At 46.2% G+C, this 19,834-nt stretch overlaps 1 protein-coding gene and 1 long non-coding RNA gene across 3 annotated transcripts; one reads left to right on the top strand and one right to left on the bottom strand.

Moving 5' to 3' along the window:
- On the bottom strand, positions 2–8,665 carry CCDC167 (coiled-coil domain containing 167). Its single transcript, XM_021390284.1, has 4 exons — positions 8,508–8,665; positions 5,318–5,412; positions 2,888–2,940; positions 2–866 (listed from the first exon to the last, which is right to left on the bottom strand). The coding sequence occupies exons 1-4, from the start codon at positions 8,544–8,546 to the stop codon at positions 763–765; spliced, it is 291 nt and encodes a 96-aa protein (XP_021245959.1). The 5' UTR covers positions 8,547–8,665; the 3' UTR covers positions 2–762.
- LOC110395647 lies at positions 7,063–19,550 on the top strand. Of its 2 annotated transcripts, none has more exons than XR_002436541.1 (2): positions 7,063–8,315; positions 18,557–19,550. It is a non-coding gene; the product is annotated as an uncharacterized LOC110395647 (long non-coding RNA). The 2 variants fall into 2 exon arrangements; XR_002436542.1 differs by lacking the exon at positions 7,063–8,315 and adding an exon at positions 8,760–8,868.

Genomic DNA, 19,834 nt, shown 5'->3' with positions numbered 1-19,834 from the left:
CTACAATGTCAAATTACTTTATTTAAATCCCTACAAGGGCACTTCCATCCCTGGGAGTTGACAGTAAAATCTTTTTCTGCAAATGTTGACTTTGAGGCACAAAATGGTTACCAAACTCTGATGCACAGGATAGGTATGTAGATCTTTTCAAAGCCCAAGTCTGAAGATCTCAAGTTGGCTGCTGTGTGCCCACATAAGAGATAGCCACCTCCCATCTGTTTTTATGGAAGCAGGGTGCTTCTGGTCCTCTTAAGTTGGAATGGAAAAAGAGCCATCTTTGTTTTGCTCAGTTCTGGGGACACATGGTGTCCATGCCACAACACACAAGGCTACTCTTTGAGTGAAAGAGCTTGGTGTCCCTTCAACTTAGGGTTGAGACACAACGACCAAGGAGGTGGCATGTGTTCTGACTAGCTTGGCCAGAGAGCACTTGTCTGCAACCAGAGAGATCCTCTTCAAAAGGGAGAACATACTGCATTCCTGCATCAGGCCTTGAGGGTCTTGACTGCATGTTGGGTAAGAGTTCCAGCTTGAGTTCTGCTCAACCTGTTTTCCCCATGTGAGTATGATATGATTTCTAGTTTGCCTTCTGGCTCCCTCAGTTCTCAGAGAAAAAGCTTCCATACAGTGAGGCTCGGAGAGGATAAACAAGAACAGCAGTCTGCAATGCTGATCCTCACCCTTAGGAGAGGTGCAGTGGTGAGAAGGAAGAGCTCCTTGCAGTAGAGTCATTTGGTCAGCAGGGAGAATTCTTGAGTGCAATCACATTGTCCAGCAGGTGTAAATAAGAGCAATCAACAACACCATGGCCACAGCAAGGGCAGCGTTCTTGCGATTTTCCTTACGAAGCACACTCAGTTCTTTCTCTGGAAGAAAAAAAACAAACAAGCAAACCTTTGCCTGTGAATGTTGTTTTGTGTTTTGCTGCTGTATCTCCTTTAAAAATCATTTTATTAGCACAATACCTACCTTAGCCCAGGGACAACTCATAGGTCTGCTAATCATAAAATATGCTGGGCAGGAAGGAGGCTAGCAGGAACTCCTTTCATTTGCTAACACTCGTCCTGTCAATCTCAGTAACTGTATTTAGGATTGCTTCAGTCCCAGTCCAGTTCCTGTTTGCAAATGACCTTGTTCTGGGACCATACTAAGGATGGGCTTGTTCTAAGGAACAACTGTTTTCTCCTTAAGGGAAGGAAGAAGAAGATGGAGAGGGCAGAAAGTTATTTTTACTCTTTTCTATAGGTAATTTCAGGACTCTCACTCCAGTCTTTTCCCAGTGCTTTAACTAACTTAAAATAAACAAACTAGCATTGCTATCAAAAGAGGCTTTTAGCTGTTCTTTCTGCCCCTGTTCCTCACCTGATACAAGTTCATACACCCACCCAGCCACTGTAATCATAGCCTCAAGTATGTCAGCTGGAACAAGCATGGATTTAATTAGAGGCCAGAGTGATGACCTAAAAGGGCTGCGTGCAGAGGTACTGTCTGTTCTGTTCCAGGAGGAGCAGCCATCACCATTAGGTGAAGCTGTTGCTGCTGTCTGAGCAACCTGTTAGGTTGCTCTGGTGATGGCTGCAGTGATGGCTGACTGCTGGTACACAGGCGGCAGCCACAGCCGGTCTCTTCTGTAGTGTTAGGCCCTTAGGGAACAGGTTTGAATGTGTTTAAAATAACTGTTTTTCTTCTGGAAACAGTGCTTTAACATCAATTAAAATTTTAAATTCAAATTCAGTGGCCATACTTGGACTTTCAACTCTCTGAGTCTTAAAGAACACTTTTCTCCCTTGGGTGAGCTTTGGTGCTTGCACTGCTGCAGAGTGGATCTGTTCGGTGAGCTGAGCTGGGAGGCGATTAAATTTCCTCTAGCTTGCTATGTGAATGTACTTCCTTGTCAGAGCAGCCTCGACATTGATGGGTTATGGCCATTGTGGAAGTACACACTTTTCTGTATCTGGTCTGTTTTGGGTTCCCTCACAGATGCCAATACCAATCAGACCCCTTTCATCCAGCTTCCACCCTTAAGCAGCCTAGGTGGAGCCTAAGTGTTCCAGCTCCTATCCTGCGAGTGAGGCAGAACCCTCATCTTCCCTTATAACCATACATGTTGTGGGCTGAGTACCTGGGGAGTGGCCCTCACTCCAAGTGCTTTTCTGGCCTGGGCACAGTAGGGCTCTGGGCAACTGCAGCTCTGCTCTGATGCTCACCTAGGAAACCTGGGCTAGAATCCATAGGAGCAACAAATCTGGGCTGTTAACAACAGGAGCATGACAATGTGCAAGGCAGCATCCCCAACAGCACGGAAATACCGTCAAACATGCAGGAGCTCAGAGGGACTCTTGTTTTAACTGTCTGCAGCAGGACTTGCAGCAGGGAAAGACACTGGTGCTCCGATACTGCTGGCAGTAATTCAATGTGAACTTTTATGCTGATGCATAGTATAGCCCCCAGAGACCAATGCAGGAAGAAGCTTCCCCAAGGAAAGTATACCTGGCTATACTCCAGTCAGCATTTAAAAGATTGCTCAGCAAGCCTCTATTTTTTTTTTAATTTATTTTCTTAAAGAAAGGGCAGAAATTGTTAAAAGGCTCTCAAGCCAATCTGTCGGCTAAGATTTTATAAATATTGGTAGCTTGTGGAATGTGAAAGGGATTTTTTACCTCCCTCATCAGCTGATACCTAATTCTTTTTCCCCTTACGATAGCACAGCTCGAGTAGGAGGATCTAGATGCAAAATAGGCTAACGAGATTTCCCCCAGTCTTGCTCCCTTTGGTTGAGCCTAAATTCAAAGGCAGAAGTTAGAGGTGGAAGGAGCTTGAAGATGAAGTTAAGCTGCAGCACTGATGCCATCCAGCCCAGGGGGACCATTTTTAATGAAGCTCTTACCATAGTTGTCAGCTTTGGTCATTAGTAGGTTTCTCTCTCTCTCCAGTGACTTTCTGTAATGAGAAGAGAAGTTCATTACCCGTGAGGCACAACACAGCCTATTTCTTTGCTTTTTGCTTTGCTATGATAGAAGAGAGACTGTCCCACTAGCAGGAATATTTGCTAACAGAATGAGCCCATCACCCTACACTGTGGGTAGGTGACAGTTTAGAACATCCCAACTGAGCAAGAAAAGAGACGAGGCAGACTTAGATGACTTTTTACTTCTTTCAGGCTGCTTTTGTGTCTCTTTCAGGACAGTGTCGCTACAGGTCAGCAGGACAGGAGCGTCTGTCCAGGCGTGTGTTCCCCCTGTTCCTTCACGTGGGTTAAGTTCTGCCATGGCTATGAGATGGGGCAGGACCCACACATGCTCACTATGGAATCCTGCCCTTCGGGCACATGTGGCTCAGTGCTGGAATGCTAATTGATTTCACTGACTGAAGCTGGGATCTCTTTGTCAGGGGTATCCAATTTATACAACTTGGTCAACCCAGAAACAAGCTAAATCCTCCAAGCCCAGTAACAACCAGCTAAACAACCTGTTGTAGACTGAAGACTCAGGGTAATAGTAATAAAAAGTAATTCCCTCGCACAAGATGATTAATTAATACACAGTTTAAAATGTAAAAGCAAAACAAATTGCCTGAGAGCAGCAGCATTCCCATTACAGCAGTGAGGACATGGCCTCTCCTTTCAGATTGTGTGCATATAAACAAAATGCACCAACAAATTATCTCCTGGTTCAGAGCAGACAGAGAAGGCAGTAAGCACAATAGAGTCTGTTGTTCCCCTTGGGGCAGAGCAAGAAGCTGTTGTAGAAATAGATTCCAAACCTATGTGTACATCTCCTTAAGTGAGAGATGGCAAGAAAGCAGGCTGGAGAGTAAAAGGCTTTTGCATGCAGTTGGGAAAGGAAATGCAGAGTGCACCCAGGAGGAAGTGAAAAGACATTTGCCAACAAGGCTGAGCTGCTGCTTAGAAATCTGCTTTGGAAACACAGTCAAGAAAGACGATTTGAGAATGAGACAGGAAGAAAACATGGATAGCTGAGCTTCAAAATGGGAAAGCAGAGCTCTCCATGAACTACGTGCTGCATCAGGAATTTTGATCATGGTACCTTCTGACATGGTTTGTGAGTAGTATGGATTAGGACAACAGAATTTCCACTTCCAATTCCACACAAGTTATAGAATTCATAAAATTCCTGTATCTTAATTCTTTGCTCTTACGTTTCAAGGAGAAATCATACAGATATATTCCATCTTGTCAATTTACCACAACTATAGGTTGGTTGGTTGGTCACTTCAGTGGCAGATGATTACAGACAGTAAGCGTAAAAAAAAAATAAAATAAATTGGCTTAGATAACAGACTGGTGAAATGGGGAGCTAGAGATGAGTGACAGGGTGACACAGGACCCTGTCCAAATACAAATGGGGAATATGAAACTCCAATAAAGGAGGGGCAAAAAACCAGAGTGGCTTAATGAACAGGCAGACCAAGGTAACTGAGTAGAAAGGAAGAATAAAGAATGTAAGCTGAGGATGGTAAATATCAGGGTGTGAAAACGCCGTCACTGCAAGGATGATTTGTAACTGGGCTCTGTACGACTAAACAGACAACAGGAATTTTCCCTTCTTTGGCCTACAATTGAATTTGCCAGCCTTTTTGACAAGAGCAAAGCAATAGGATGCTGGAAGAACATCCACAGGCACACAAATTCGAGAATCATGTGGGAGATCTACCATCTCTTGCTTAACACTCTAGAGAAAGACCAGATTCTGCCTGTGTCTACTACAAAATCCAGGTGAAAGTCCTGGCTTAAGTTTCTGTTTTAAAAGCCTACAGCTGCCTTTTTTAGGTCAGTGAGATTTCACAGCAGTTGTCCTCCTACCCTTTCCCAAGGAAAGCCAGTGTGTCACTGCATCCCTATATCTAGACATATTTGCAACATTGGCACAACTAGAGTAATTTTCCTCAGCCCCTTTTCCAGTTTCATCACAACCTGGTTGGGCCATCAGTACTTGCCGCACATCTCCCCCAGCTGAACTCAGGCAGCTTCAGCTAGGCTTGAGTAGCAGCATGCAGTGAGCTCCGCCTTTCTTACACAGCTGTTTCCTAGCAGGACAGGATCCAGCTTTGCTAATGAACAGGTAAGTTTTGAGCACTGCTTGGCTGAGTGCGATGCAGGTTTGAGAGGGAGGCTGTCTGTAAGATAAAGCTCTCTCCGTGTATCACTGAACTTCTCACACCGGCAAGTTCTCCAAGCTAGGAGGAGATGGTCTTGTCAGGGGGAAGCATGCATTCCCATCCTTGCTCCGCGCCACAGCAGGATGAAAGCTAAGTGAAGTGTGCAGCCGCAGCTGTGATTGGAAGTGGTCATCCATACCTTCCTTCATGGCTGAGCTTCTCCCTGCGCAGTTTGAGATCTACCTCCTCCATGCTCTGCCTGCAAAGTGACAGCTTCTCCTCCAGTTCATCAATCTGGAAAACACATCAGTCACCGTCATTTCCTCTCTCAGCTAAAATGGTTCTATCTCCATTCAGAAGGAAAAGGTGCTTCTGTTAGAAACCCTCACAAACACCCAGCAAGAGGTACTACAGTATGTCTCCTGGATTCAGCTCCGACAGTAAAATTATTACAATACACCATGCCTTCTCTGGAACCAGTGCTTAAAATCATGTTAAATAATACAATTAAACAAGAGCTTTGGTTAGCAAGATGCCAGCCCCACTGCTAAATTATCTATGCCTCTGCCCTCCCCATCCTCCACCAGAATTATTCTTCCTGCTCAGTTTGCAGTCACTCTCAATAGTACACTCTCTGCCCATAGTTTCATCATTTCATGAGACATAACAAAAGGATATTCTGCCCATTGCTGCCAATGCTTTTACTTTCTGCTGACTAAAAATCTCCAGATTCCACACAATGCTTTAAAAGATGCAGCTGATTTTACTGCTCTTAAATCAAACCCAAAGTTTGGCTCCCCTGCTGGAGAACAATAATTTGCTAATAAACCACTTGCCATTGAACTGCACCATCAGCTTTGCTGAGCTAGGGGCACAAGGGACAGAAAATAATAACATGGAAAGAAAGACAAGGAAGGAGGAACAGATTGCTGAATGAACAAAATATTTTTTTTTCCTCTGAAATCCTGCTGTTTCTTTTCTTCAGGCTGGTCTGGGGCATTAGGGGTTGGAAGGAAGGTTAAGACTGAGGATTCTAAGATGTTAAGTATTCACAGTCCCTTAGTTTCCCTGCTTGCAAAATAAGGTGAGACACAGAGCTGCCCTTCCTCTTCCCATGGGCAACTCGGGAAAGTCAAGTCCCAGCAGCTTCATATGTACACAGCCATCTCAGACCAGCTGCCTGTCTCACTACAAAAGGTATGATGAGGCTTAGAGCCACTTTCACTGAATTCTGGCAGTTCTTGCTTTTAATCTGGAGCCTTTCTTAAGGCAGAGGAACCCAGAGTGCACTTCAGTCCAAACTGACTTACCCCCTTATTACAAATCTCACTTGTCAGGACTATGTTGGGCAGGGAGCCCAAAATGGCTTGCATAAAGGCAGACGAAAAGAGAGAGGGAAGCAGCTTTGCTTACAGAGTTGAGCTAGATCCCTTTTAATACATTTTGTAATGAATTAATAAAAGCTTTCTTTCCAGCAGAAAGGCTAAAAGCACTTTTCAAGAACTGGCATCCACCCTCTGCTTTTATGAATTCCCTAATTAAGATACTGGCGAAGAGCCATATCACACATACATTGACATCCAACAGTGTTAGGTAATGAGGTTTTCGTCTTCTGACCCTCATAAAGCAGATCAAAGCCAAATGAAGAGGAGGGGGCAAAGAAGAAAAGCCTTCCCCAAGCAGCCTTCTCATGCCTTGTCACCTGCCAGCACACTTGAGCAGTTCCTTTCACAGAGGAATTAGTAGTTCTTACACCTACAAATTAGGCTGTATTATTAAAATAGGTCCAGCAAAGATTACTTTTTTGAACTGTTTACATTTAAATGCTAACTTTGGTTCATGGACATACACCCATTCTCACCACACTCTCAGAATCATTCGTTTCATGGTAAATCATTTTACAAATGTTGTACCTACAGCAGGCTAGAAAATACATACCAGGCAAGATACTACAGAGTCTAAAATAGATCCAGCAGATCAGCCCCCTGTGTTGGTAAAGGAGAAAGGGCTGGATCCCACTTAAACCTACACTGGGTCTCCTTCATTCAGCCTTGAGTCTATTCAGTTAGTGAGCCTCCCCTGAATCAGCTCAGCAGCTTTGCAGGACAGCACTCGAACATGACCACACTGCATTTTGAAAAACCCAGCAACAACAGCTTCAGTCAACAAGGACTACATGTCCCTTCAGTGTTCTTAGTCTCTCACACAGACACCAATCAGTCATTGTCAAATGCAGGATTCAGGCACTACACATAATAACTCTTTCTCCTAATACACACACAACATTTTGCAGCTCAGGCACTGCTCGAGCACAGGGTGTTGTTCCCTTTGCACTTAATAGCTCTTTTTCCTTTTTTTCCTTTTTTTTTTTTTCAGTTGTCTGTACCCCAAGGATATTTTTAAGGCCTACAATAACCTGTGGCAAAGAGTTAGACAATGCATCACACTGCGGTGAGGCGCTGGCACAGGCTGCCCAGAGAGGTTGTGGGTGCCCGTGTCTGGAGGCATTTTGAGGCCAGGTTGGGTGGGGCCCTGGGAAGCCTGAGCCGGTGGTGGCAGCCCTGCTCACAGCACAGGGTTGGAACTGGGTAGTATTTTTGAGATTCTTTCCAATCCAAGCCATTCTATGACTCTGTGAGCCACAGGTTATAGGCAGAACAAACCCTTCCTGCTTGTTCTGACCTTGTCATCTGCTAGCTTCACTTGAGAGCTCTTATTTTTGTCTTGAAGGGACAGTGTTTGCTTAAAAACTCCATCAGGGAGGTGGTGGAGTCACCATCCCTGGAGGTGCTCAAGAACCATGTGGATGTGGCACTGAGGGACATGGTCAGTGGACAATATTGCTGATGGGCTTGTGGTTGGATGAGATGACCTTAGAGGTCTTTTCCAGCCTTAATGATTCCACGACTGTCAATGAGGCAGGCTGCCAAAAGCCTACAAAGCTGTAAGAAAGGAGTTTAAACCACAACATTATGGAGGCTTTTATATCAGTTTAAAACAGGTCACATCAATTGCACCTGCAATCTGTAACCACAAGCTAATCTGGTAAGTGTCCATATAGAAAACTGCATTCACTTAGCATTGTGACTTCAGTTAAACAAGCATGACTCTATCGGAATGAGGTCTTTCAGACTGGCACACATCATGGCACATGGAGACTCCTTCGGAAAGCTTTATCAATCACAACAGCTCAGGAGGTAATACTGAACTTAAAGTTTAAATTATGAAACCAATATTGAAACACAAGCTTCGCTTTCTCTGACTTAAAAGGGATTTTATTTTCCGCCCCCCACCTACGCCCCGTGGGAGCAACAGGGACAATCCCTGCAGCCGCAGCGCACCGCTCTCCACACCCTCGGGCCTAGCCGCCCCGCGCGACCCGCCCTCACCTCCCGGGCCACGCTCAGCCCCTCTCGCTTCCTGCCCATGGTCCCGGGTCCATCCGCAGCCGCGCATGCGCAGACCGGCCCCCGCCCCCCCGCCGGAGCGCGGCCACGTCCGCACAGCCGGCGCCATCTTAGTGAGGCGCCGCGCTGTGAGACGGCCGCCATCTTTGTGAGGGCGTTCTTTACCCGCCTCTCAGCCCGTTAGCTCAGAGATGGCGGCGGGGGGGAGGGAGCCTGGTTTGCTACTGTTTGGGTGTACGTGAAGACGGGGAAGACAGCGAAGGACATACAGCAGGGTGGCCCACAGCAGTCCCAGCGGTTCCACTGCTTTGCGGTTGGCACTGCCCTGAGCTGGTCCTGTGAGGTGTGAGCGGGGAAAGACCAGCAGGCCGTGAAGCTGAGATGGGTCTCCTTGGTGCCATGCCGTGTCGTCCCCACCCCTCACAGACCCCTCTAGTCCCTCAGGGCAGTGCTTCGGCAGTAGTCAACAATGTCCTGTCTGGCTATACAGCCTCTGGGCTTGTCAGAGGGCAAGTCTGGACTGAAAAGGCAGTTTTCCACTGATGTGATCCTTCTTTGAGCACTCGTGTTGCGCAGCCTGGTCTAGTTGGGCATGTGTCAGTAACAGTATAATCTTCTCTCTGTAGAAGCCAGTACAAGAATAGCTGTGCCTTTCTCACCTTCCCAGTCTGGTGCTTAGCAGTGTTGTGGAGTGAACCCAAAGGAGCCTGAACTTCCACCTCCCAGGAGAGACAGAAGAGGCCAGTGGCCCTGGGAAAAGACAAGCACTGGGGCAGGGAGAAAATGAAGAAGCAGGAGACTGTCATTTTTTCTCCTCTTAGACAGAATACTTGCTTAGTGAGTGTAAATAGAATCTTAAAATGCATAGAGGCTTGAAGAAAACCCATCTGTTATGGTTTGCAATAGGATGAAATACCCATCAGTTCAGCAGAAAGCATTTTCTCCTTTACAAAGGTGACTATTGATTCACAGGAGTACTGTCAATTCTCACATGCATGCTTCTCCACAGATATACACATCCCATTTTGTGTGCAGATGAGTGTGACCATTTTTGTCATATCTTTTGAGACGATAGAAAAGGGGAAGTGGTTCCTTCTCCACGAACAAGCTGTAGATTTTAATTCATGTCTTGTTCCTCCTGGCCTTTCTGAATCCATCAGGCTGATAACCTCATTATGCCAGTCTCGTGGTCTTGGATCTCCTTGTTCTGCCCTGAGCAGGCGCCCTCTCTTTAGCCTTTTCCTCTGTTACATCTTCATTTCCTTTGTAATATCATTCAGATCATCCACACGTTAACACAAGAAAGAAAGAAACTTCCTTTTTTAAAAAAATCTTTTTCTTCTTGAAACCTGAAGAACAGTTCTGGATTTTTTTTTCACATACAATAATATAATCTTTTGGTTTTCTTAAAAAATATATACATATATGAGTATGAATTTGAATGATTCCATATCAGGTGGCTGCTGACAAGCCACACACATATTTAAACTGGAAATCAGAAGTTTCTAGCTGTGAGAGCCATCAGATTATGTAGCACGCTTGCTGCAAGAGAAAAAGATAAAAAAAAAAGATAAAAAAGAAAAGAGAAAAGGATGAGATAGTTTTCAGTCAGCTTTTGAAAGAAACATTGATGGGACATTCCATCTATGTACCAAGAGGCAGGATCAGATGTACTGATGCCCCCCAAGAGAACGTTTGCTTTACCTTCCCTTACTGTACACCAGGGATGCTACCACTTCTTTGGTACCCATTCTACTGCTCTTTGGCCAGGAAGGTTTCCCTCCTGTTTATAACATAATTAAGCTTGTTGCATCTTGACCTGTTCTCAGGAGATGAGGAACAATTAATCAGCATTTGTTACCTTCTTCCTGTCCCGATCTGCGCTAATCCTTTCTAACTGAGACCTTGCTGGTATTCAAAAAGTAAAAAAGAAAAAAATATTCACTTGTCTTCTATAAAGTATTGCCTACTAACATACCCAAGAATGAAGTTTGCCTGTTTATGCAACATTTTCACAATGATGGCATTCAGTTCTTGATCTGTGTTACTCCTTGATCCATTTCCTCAGTGCTGTGGTCTAATCACCTCTTCTCCCTTTTTTTTTACTGGTGCATTTAATTTTCATTCATCTCAATGCAGTATTTTATGCCACTCTTACAGAATTTTAGCTGACTGATTGTGAGATGTTTCTCCAGTTTGTCAAGATCTTTTGATTTGCAGTGCTGAATCTTGCAAGCTCTTCCAGACATAGGACTGGTACATCCCTGTATTTCATTATGTAAGTTATTGAAGAAAATACTCAATATTTCTAGTGTGGCATCTCTGGAACTGATCTCAGTAAGTCCTCTTGTTCTAACTGTAGAATACTGGTAACTACTTTCAGAGTTCATACCCGTAACAAATATAATACTGGATTCTTTCAAAAAGCCTTACTATGCATCAAAGTAGTTTTCAGTGCTGCTCCTGCTATATCCACTATTCCAGTTACTGCAGCAAAGAAAGAAAGTTAACTGATTTGACATGATTTGTTCTTGGTTTTCATTCAGCTGCCTTTTTTTTTTTTTATCCCTGGGTTATTTAATAATTTGTTCCACATTCATTCAGGCGTTGGAAAGGTAATGACTGAGAGCTGAAGAAACAATATTTCCATGAAGGTTTAGGGACGCTTGATTTTTATCAGGGCAGTGCTGACTTTGAGGGTAATTTAATAGAACAGGCATTAAGTCTTCACTACTAATTAAGACTTTACTAGTAAATCAAACAACGTCAGGGAATGTTCCCAGAATACAAACTCAATCATCTGTATTAAGTGTCAGCACACCCTCAGCATGATTTGGCTTGGTCCCACTAGGACTATCTGAAACAACGTTCAGCCATGATATGGATTTTATCAGGATTTACCATTCCCAATAGGCTTTTGCATGAGGTCACTTTGTTTCAGAGGTGAAGGGAGTTTAATAATGTGGATGTGAGCCATTCAGTGCTAGTTTGCAGGATGTGTCTAGGAGAATGTTCCTGGGCACTCCTGATTTACAGCCTTCCTACCTCTTTTTGCCTTCTCCATCTGCAAGATTCACTGTGCTCTCTAAGCACAAATGGATCAGTCCTCTGACAGGTCTGAGAGGAAGCTGAGACCGGCACCTCACTTTTTAGATGTGAAGAGCGATACAATATCTGGCCCAGTCTCCACAGCAACTACGTAGCTGAGCTAGCCCTGAGTCCAGGGCCTTGGCCTCTTATCTTTGACTGTGCTATGGAGAGCAGTCCTCCACTCCTCCAGCATCTCCTTTCTCATCTTGTCAGGCAGTGCCTTGTGAACTGTGGAACTGGAGGGGATCTCCCGAAACTTCTGAGAACAGATTCCCCCAGCACAGCAGGTGCCTAGTCCAGTGCCTTTGCTCCTCTCCCATTGCAGCCCTGCTGTGTCAAATGCAGCTGATCACTGGGACGGGATACCCATCACAAAGGAATTGGCAGAAAATGTCACCAGGGCTGGAGTAGAGATGTGTGTTGACCTTCTGGAGGAAGGAAGGACTGAGTGAGCAGGAGGGAGAAAACAAGCAGAGATGCTGTGATCTGGATCTGATATATGGGGAGCAGGATGATAAAGAGCTCGGGAACAGCTGATGAATGGCTGCTAAGCCATGCTGAGCTGAAACTGGGCAAATACCCTGTCCTTGGAGATGCTTGCGTCAACAAGGGCTTTGCTTTTCTCCCATCTCCCTCCTATAGGACCAACTCATATATTCTCCACTCCTTTCTCCCCAGGCCCTATAAGCAGGGATGAAATTGCAATTTTCTAATAATGACCAGGTGGTGAATTCCAGTGCAGAAATGTCTGCCCCTTGTGGGGACAACAGCAGAATTAAGTGCCACCAGGTAACAGAAGAGTGACAGATAGCACCACTAGGCTTCTGCAGGCTGAAAGATGCTCCTCTACTGTGGAGTGGTTTTTTTCCTCTTGGAAGATATATATAGAGAAACCAGTCGAGTGTATCTTTCGTTTTTGTGCATCATATTCTCTGCTTCCACCTTGATGAGCTCCACACAGATCCTGGGAACAGCTTGAGATTATGGAATTAATTAAATGAAATTAATCAAAACAACCTACCCGGAGACAAAACTGGCATTGGTGAAATACAGAGTGGGGCCAAGAAAGGATTCTGTAGCCAGGGATGATGTCTGCCCTCATCAGTAGATTCTGTTTGGATGAAATCCTGTGTCCTACATGGCTCGGTCAAACATGCGGAGCTCTGAGGAGTTGTGCGCCTCATGCAAGATCTTGACTATCCACACAGTGCAGTGATTGCAGCAGGGAACAGATGGAGTCCTGCTTTTCGCAGAGCCAGACACAGCATGTAATCATAGATCTCAGTTTGATACTGAATGAAGCTGAACTCCAAGTCATGCTGTGTTAGTCTGGAGAATGCAGGAGAACTGGAACAGTGGCTGTTAGAGATGCGATCCGAGAGGGATTCATGGTGTCCACTTGGTGGGTCCCATTCTGAAAACCTGAGAACTGGGGTACCCATTTGCCCAAATGCATTATTGAAAATTGGAGATGCCCTTCTGCTTTAGTCTCTGTCTGTTCACTCAGGATGTACCAGCCCTGGTTTTCTTATGCCAGGTGCTAGTTTGCAGGCATTTTTCTGAGCCTGCCCCAGCCACTCGTGTTATTTGTACTATGGAAGCATTGCTGTCCTCTGATGAGCGTGCTGCAGCACCTCACGAGTCTGAAAAGCCGTGCAGCCATAGTTCCTATCTATTGAGCATGGATAAGAGCACAGTAACAGGAAGAAATATATGATAGACTGTGAAGTGCTTAGATATATTGTGGGGATGGGTTCCTTACAAATATCTGAGAACAGAGAGAGAGACCTAAGCAGCTTTATGAAGTACTGTGTTATTGGGGCCACAACCCTGTGACTTGAGTTTATTCTGCAGCCAGCAGAGGTGCATCCATCACAGAGACGCGTGCCATGGTGCAGACACAGTACAGGGCCTCACTGATTGCCCAGGAAGTCACGGGGAGCTGTGTATTTCTGAATCAGGGCATGGCTGAGTGGAACAGCCTGCCCTGCTTTTAACATTTGGCAAGCATCAGATGAGGAAAAACGTGACTGTCACAGCTCCTCAGGATGAGTTTGCTTCTGATGTGTGGGGAAGCTTGGAGGGTCATTTGAGGAGACCCCTGTTGGCATCCATGCCAGTTCAAAACTGGGTGACTGACTTTATAGCCATGTTTTACAGGGGGGATCCTGCACAAGGTTCTAAGCTTTTCTTGGAGATTTATTCACTTGAAGGGGCTCAAGAAAATCGAAAATTGCTTATTAGGCAAATGGGCTGCAGTGACTTAGGCTGCTGAGCATGGCCTGGTGAGGTGCAGCTCACACGTGTCTCGGCATCAGAGGTAGCAACAACATTTCTGGTCTTGGGAAACTGGTTTCTAGCTCAGTGACCTGGTGCCCACAACCTCCATTCTTGGCTCCCACCACCCCGTTTTCACCTGCCCTACCTCAGATCTTGGTTGATGATGCTGTGAAAGGCGTGAGGAAGCTGAACCACATCAGCTGTTCATCAGCAGCACTGCATTCTGTTCAGGTCCTATGGGGAATTTGTCCTACAAGATTCTAGATCCTGCTGGAGTAGCAGAATGCGCAAGGATTTTGTAGCATTGCTGTCAGAGGCGAGAGAAGCCAAATCTGTGCCTCTTACTACATGGTCTCTTCTGTGAGCCTGTCATGTGGTGAAAAGGCTGCTGAGTGCCACGGCTGATGCAAACAGAGCTGTCAATTGTTATGACAGAGGACAACTACATAGGATGTATTCCCTGGCTCAGCCACCTGCTGTGTGTAAGTAAGGCTGAGTATGTCCTCACCTGCGGGACTGATGAGGGACCTGCCCTGTAATGTATTCCGTGGTTTTCCGGATGGATGTTTGAAAAGAAAGGGCATGGTAACTGTGCTAACTACTGTCCGTGGTCCTGCCTTGATGTCCCGTTGCTCAGCTTGATGCTCACTGCGTGTAGGCAGACCCCGTGCTCCTAGGAGGATGTGCTGATCCCTTGCTTTTTGATTCCCCTGGGCAATGGAACAGAGACTTGTGAAGACAGAGGTGCCCCAAACAGGCACAAGGAAGAAGTTTGCTCCTATACTGAGATGTTTACAAATGGGAGGTGACTTTGCATCCCTGCATGCTTGTGGTTTCTTCAGGTAGACGGAGCTTGATTACATTCTTCCAGGTATCTGCTGGGCTCCAAGAGAACATGCAGCTCGCTGCCTCTGATCAAGGGGCTACTAGCGAGTCTGAAAATAGCATTATGTCTCCTACCATCATTTCTGCTTCCTCAGATGACTTTCCTGGCTTATTGGTGGAGACAAATGCTCCAGAAATTGGAACCTGGCAAGAAATCTGGATGCCCCCAAGAGTGAGATGGCCAAAGAGCCGAAATCAGAGAGAGACACACACATACATCATTAGCCTCTAGCCCGTATGTGAAATGAATTGAGATTTCCTGATCTGGGATCCAGCTGGCGCCCTAACGAAGACTTCCCTTCGTTCTTGTAAGCAGAAAATAAAAACCAACCCAGATACACCCCCAGCATCCCCAGGCATTTCTGTTATATAAGTAGTCTGGGTCTTGATCAGTGTTTCTTTGATTATCTCTGTGCGCCCACATAAAAATACTGTGTGTGCGTACACACAAAATCCATCTATTTATCCACCCCACAAACCATTTTGCTGGGAGACAGCATGGTCTCCTGAATTTTTTATGGCTTCACTTAGGCTGGAAACAATCCAGGGGTCAAACACTATGCTGTATCTCCAGTCACCTTGCCAGTCAGCGCAGAGCATGGGTCTCTGATACTTTCTGAATCTCTGATCACCCACAGGGCACTAAATTACAGCTATTACACTGCAATTCGCTGTACAATTTTATTCTTTGATACACTACCTGCCTTTGTCTGTCTGCATAGCAGCGAGAGCAGTATGCATTATTTACCAGGCTAAGTACACTGCTGCTGCTAGTGTTGAAAAAGAAAAAAAAAAAAGAAGATAAGAGAGCTGGAACAGGCTTGAAATATAAAAAGATGGCACAAATACTGCTTCCTGGGAACTGGTTCCACTGTTATATAAAACTTTCTGAGACTTTACCCGCCTATACAGAGGTGTAACTGGGGCTACCAAGGCTCCTCGGGAAGAGCAGAGGTCCTGAGGCAGACTGGGAGTCTGTTCTGACCATGCCCTGGCTTTGAGGGGATGCTGTGGCAAGCATCATGCTTAATGGGGATGGAGAAGGAAAGGTGAGGAGAGCAGGGTGCTTCTTCCTCCCTGGTGATACATGGCAGAATCAGGGTCTGTGTCTCTGTTGGTTTGGCCAGAAGTCCTCCTGTGGTTTAGGAACCACGCAGAGCAATGGTTGGGCAGTGCCTCATCCATCACGTTGTGGGTTTGCTGGGTGCTAATCCTGCTAAGACCAGAAGCAGCTCTGCACTGAACTGGCTGCCGGTATTGCTGAGCCAAGTCATGCACTCAGACCAACTCCTGCTCTTTTATTTGTTGGGATAAACTGCAGCCAAAGTGGTTTTAAATCTAGTCTGTGGTCGGGAAAACGTTTGCTCACTAGCTGAATGTCACAAGGCAAATGTAGAGGGGGAGAGAGCTGGGCTCTGATTACTGCAGAGTTGGTTGAAGTGGCGTTGGCCTATTTTACAGCAGTCAGTGCTCTGACGGTTTCCACTCTCCCCAGTGTTTGGGAGACTTCTTCACTTTCTCTCAGCTGTGCTTTCCATCTCAGCCGGCCACATTATTGCTTAGCAATACAAAGTAGATTGCAGGTTGCTTTCTTCATTTGGCCCCAAGAGCAGTCCTTATAGGAGATGGATTTCTGATTGAAATCCTCCCTGTCAATTGCTGCTGGGATTCTTCCGGCACAGCATGAGCACACTTCTTGTCAAATTGCTAGCAAGATAGGGCTGTGTTTCCACTTCCTTCCGCCTGCTGGCAATGTGACATTGTCCTTGTTTCAGAGATGCTTTGCACCTCTTCAGCTTTTGCAGGTCCCTAACAGGAGGTGTCAGAGGATCCCATGGTCAAGCACCCCCATTTCTCTCCCCTAAGCAAGACTGCTGGATGTGCCTCCCAAGATAAGCATCTTCCTAAAATCAGTGCTAAGAACTGAGTGTTTTTCCTTTCCTGCTCAAGTGCACCAGCTGTGTGTGAACCCCAAAGATGGGGTTCAACTTCAAAAAGCATCAGCCATACTCCTGTCCCTTTGGAGGAGCTGGGCTCAGGCCACCAGCTGTGGGCTGCTGCACTGGGGCAATGATGGTCCAGTTCTTGGTCCAGAACAGCCCTGACTGTGGGAGCAGGAATTGAACCCAGCTCAGATGCAATGCTTACAGGTTCTCTGCCCACACTGGGAACCCGTTCCAGCTCACCCCTGCAGCTAGTCTCTCAACAGTACTTGAGGGCTGACAGCCCTGTGTACAACCTATGCTGGTTGGGTGCAGGATGTACCCTTTCCTTTTATTGCAGATTTTGGAGGCTGCTCTGACAGAGCAGTGTGAATACAGTCTGAGCCACTTTTTAGCTGAGCTGGGAGGTGCTTCAGGCACAATTTGATGGACCCCTGGCTTATTTCAGGGGTGGAATCTCAGCTCTCAGAATGCTGGTGTGAAAGAGGAGTTCTCTTTTCTACAGGGTTTTCCTTCTGAGGACAGCAGGGGCAGTGGCTGTGTGAGGCAAGCTAATAGCCTCACTGCCTTTTCGTCTCAGATTATCTGGGTGATTAATGAAATAAGTTAAAAATCAGTACCATTTTCTCCATTCCATCCTCTGCCTGATGTTCTCTCTACATGTATCTCAGACCTGAGAAAGGGTTTAAATGCCCAAAAGTTCATCTGTCTTTTCCTGGTAGAGCAGCTAGAGCATCTGGAAAAGCAATTCTCCCGCCTCACGCATTAGGGATAAGGCAGCTACCCTGGCTGGCTCATTTATCTCCCAGGAAGAATATGACTGCTCCGTGCTCCTCTGACGGCTGTGAAACTGGGGCAGAATGCACATCTTTAGGATGCAGCCAGATACCAGTGGCTGCTGTGCTGCCCTGGGCTGTGTCTCGCAGCCAGTGCCTTGGCCATGGGAGCAGCATTGGCAGGCCAGAATATGAAGGAAAACAGTAGGGGAAGGTGGCTGCAGCACAAGGCACACATTTTCTCTTCTAATTTGGGATTTGAAGCATGTGTGGCACATGCTGGTGGGATTTAATGCTTTTTGATGACTTTACAAAAGGACTCAACTGTTCCCAGGTTTCGCAACCTGGAGGAAGGAGGAAATAAGCCAGACTACTTAGCTGCAACCTCCAATGGCCAGTCCTTGAAATGACATCAAGCATACTGCTTCAGAAACATTGTCGGGGGCTTGGGAGAGACTGGAGAAGTGCCACAAAACAGGGGAATGCTCTGAAAAAGGAAGCAATTAGACAGACAGAGAGCCCTTTTGCGTACCAGCTGCTGCTAAGACTGACAAACACGACCTAGCCACGTCTTGCTTTCAGGTGGAGAGCTCTTGAGCGTTTTCCATGCATTTGTCTCTGCAGTTTATCTTGAAGGGGATTGCTTTCCCTTCGTTCACATGCAGACTGGCCAACATCGTACCTTACTGACCTCATCTGCACTGACAAATGCCCTTTTGAGGGCTTTATAAATAAAATGTCTTGTATCTCACTGGAAAATCTCGAAACTTTGGCCCAAAGCACCAATCTCTGCTGCATTAGGGTTGCCGTAACTTCTTTTAAAGAAGAAGGACCCAGTCTGGGTCTTTTTCCCAGAGCACATCCAGACAGGGACACCCTCCCGCCACATTGCATGTGTGATGTAGGGAAATTTGCAGATGACTGTCATTTAGTTCTTTCCCTGAAAAAGCATGCCTCAGAAGCCTCTGGAGGTCCCTGCAAGCAACGGAACTCACAGTGGATTATAGACAAGGACCCAGGGAGTGATCCTCATTCTGCTGGGATTTTTCATATGCAGATCCACTGGATGCACTGAAGGCAACACTTTCCTTGGTAGACTACCTTGGCTTCAAGCAGCCCTGGCAGCTTTGTCCAACCCCTCTGCTTCCAATGATGCCCCGTGTCCGAGCAGGAAAAGATGACATGATTGGGAGTCCAGTGTGTGGCAGCTGCAGCCCTGAGGTAAATGAGAGGATAGGGAGGCCCTGGGGTGTAGAGGGTGCAGCAGAGCCCAGCTTCAGGAGTAGTCCCCAAAACCCAGCCCTGGATGCACTGTCCTGGAATGGCCTGGGGACTGGATGGGACCTACTGTGTCCTTGTCCCCAGCAGGCACATGTTTGGCATACAAAGGCGGTAGGTATGCCAGCAGAAGTAAGACCCACTCTGTGAACTTTGTGCATTGAGGCAAGTCTCCTTCCAACTACAAAGGTGTTCAACGGGAGACTTGACTTTTAAATTATCAAGAGCAATTTTTTTTTTAATGACTTTTCTTGCAGACCTGAATGGCTGCCAGCACTTGTAAATGGCAGGGACCCAAAGCTGCCGTTTGAAAGCTCTGGCAAGAGAGGACTGGCAACAGAAACAGTCTGGATGAACTGCTTGGAGAAGTCTTCAGAGCCATTCAACTCAGACACTGATACTAGCTGATTTCTGACTCCCATTGCAGTTTATTATTAGGAGCCTGGAAGCAGACACCTCACTTCCTTTGAAATATCTCCTGACTCTCCCCCTCCAGTTTCCATCTCCTGTCAGCAGCACCCCAGGAATTCCAGAGAAATGAGCAGAAGAGCTGTGAATGGCAGCTCCACAGCCTTGGCGAGGGAGCAACCACCATGAGCTAGTATGGTTCTGTTTGCAGGGTAACATCCCAAACAATAGTGCTCCAGGAACAGAGATGTGGGCCATACCTGCAATGAAAGCAGAATTGTCTCAGCAGGGCAGGAGTTGCAGTTCACAAGGAGCGAACACCTCATTAAATTTCTGCTGCGTGTGAAATAAAGCTGTTAATGATATTTAGTCCTTCTTTTGCACCTTCCCTTTGAGAAGCTTGATAGCATTTTGCAGACACTAATTAGTAATGGGTTGCAACTGCTTGGGAAACATGGCAAAAAAATTGGTCTTTTGTGCCTAGGGAGACTGAGGCACAAGTGCAGTGTATTTCCTACTTGATGCCTATGTGATGCACCACAATACTCTCAGTGATATTGGTGCTTCTAATTGTCAGAGGTCTGGCAGAAGGATCGTGCTCTGCAGGTGACCAAGCAGTGGTCTTCAGAGGATGCTGGAGCGTCCTTGG

The sequence above is a fragment of the Numida meleagris genome, chromosome 3 (assembly GCF_002078875.1).
Source record: "Numida meleagris isolate 19003 breed g44 Domestic line chromosome 3, NumMel1.0, whole genome shotgun sequence".
NCBI lineage: Eukaryota > Metazoa > Chordata > Aves > Galliformes > Numididae > Numida > Numida meleagris.
This window is presented reverse-complemented; position numbering and strand designations above follow the sequence as displayed.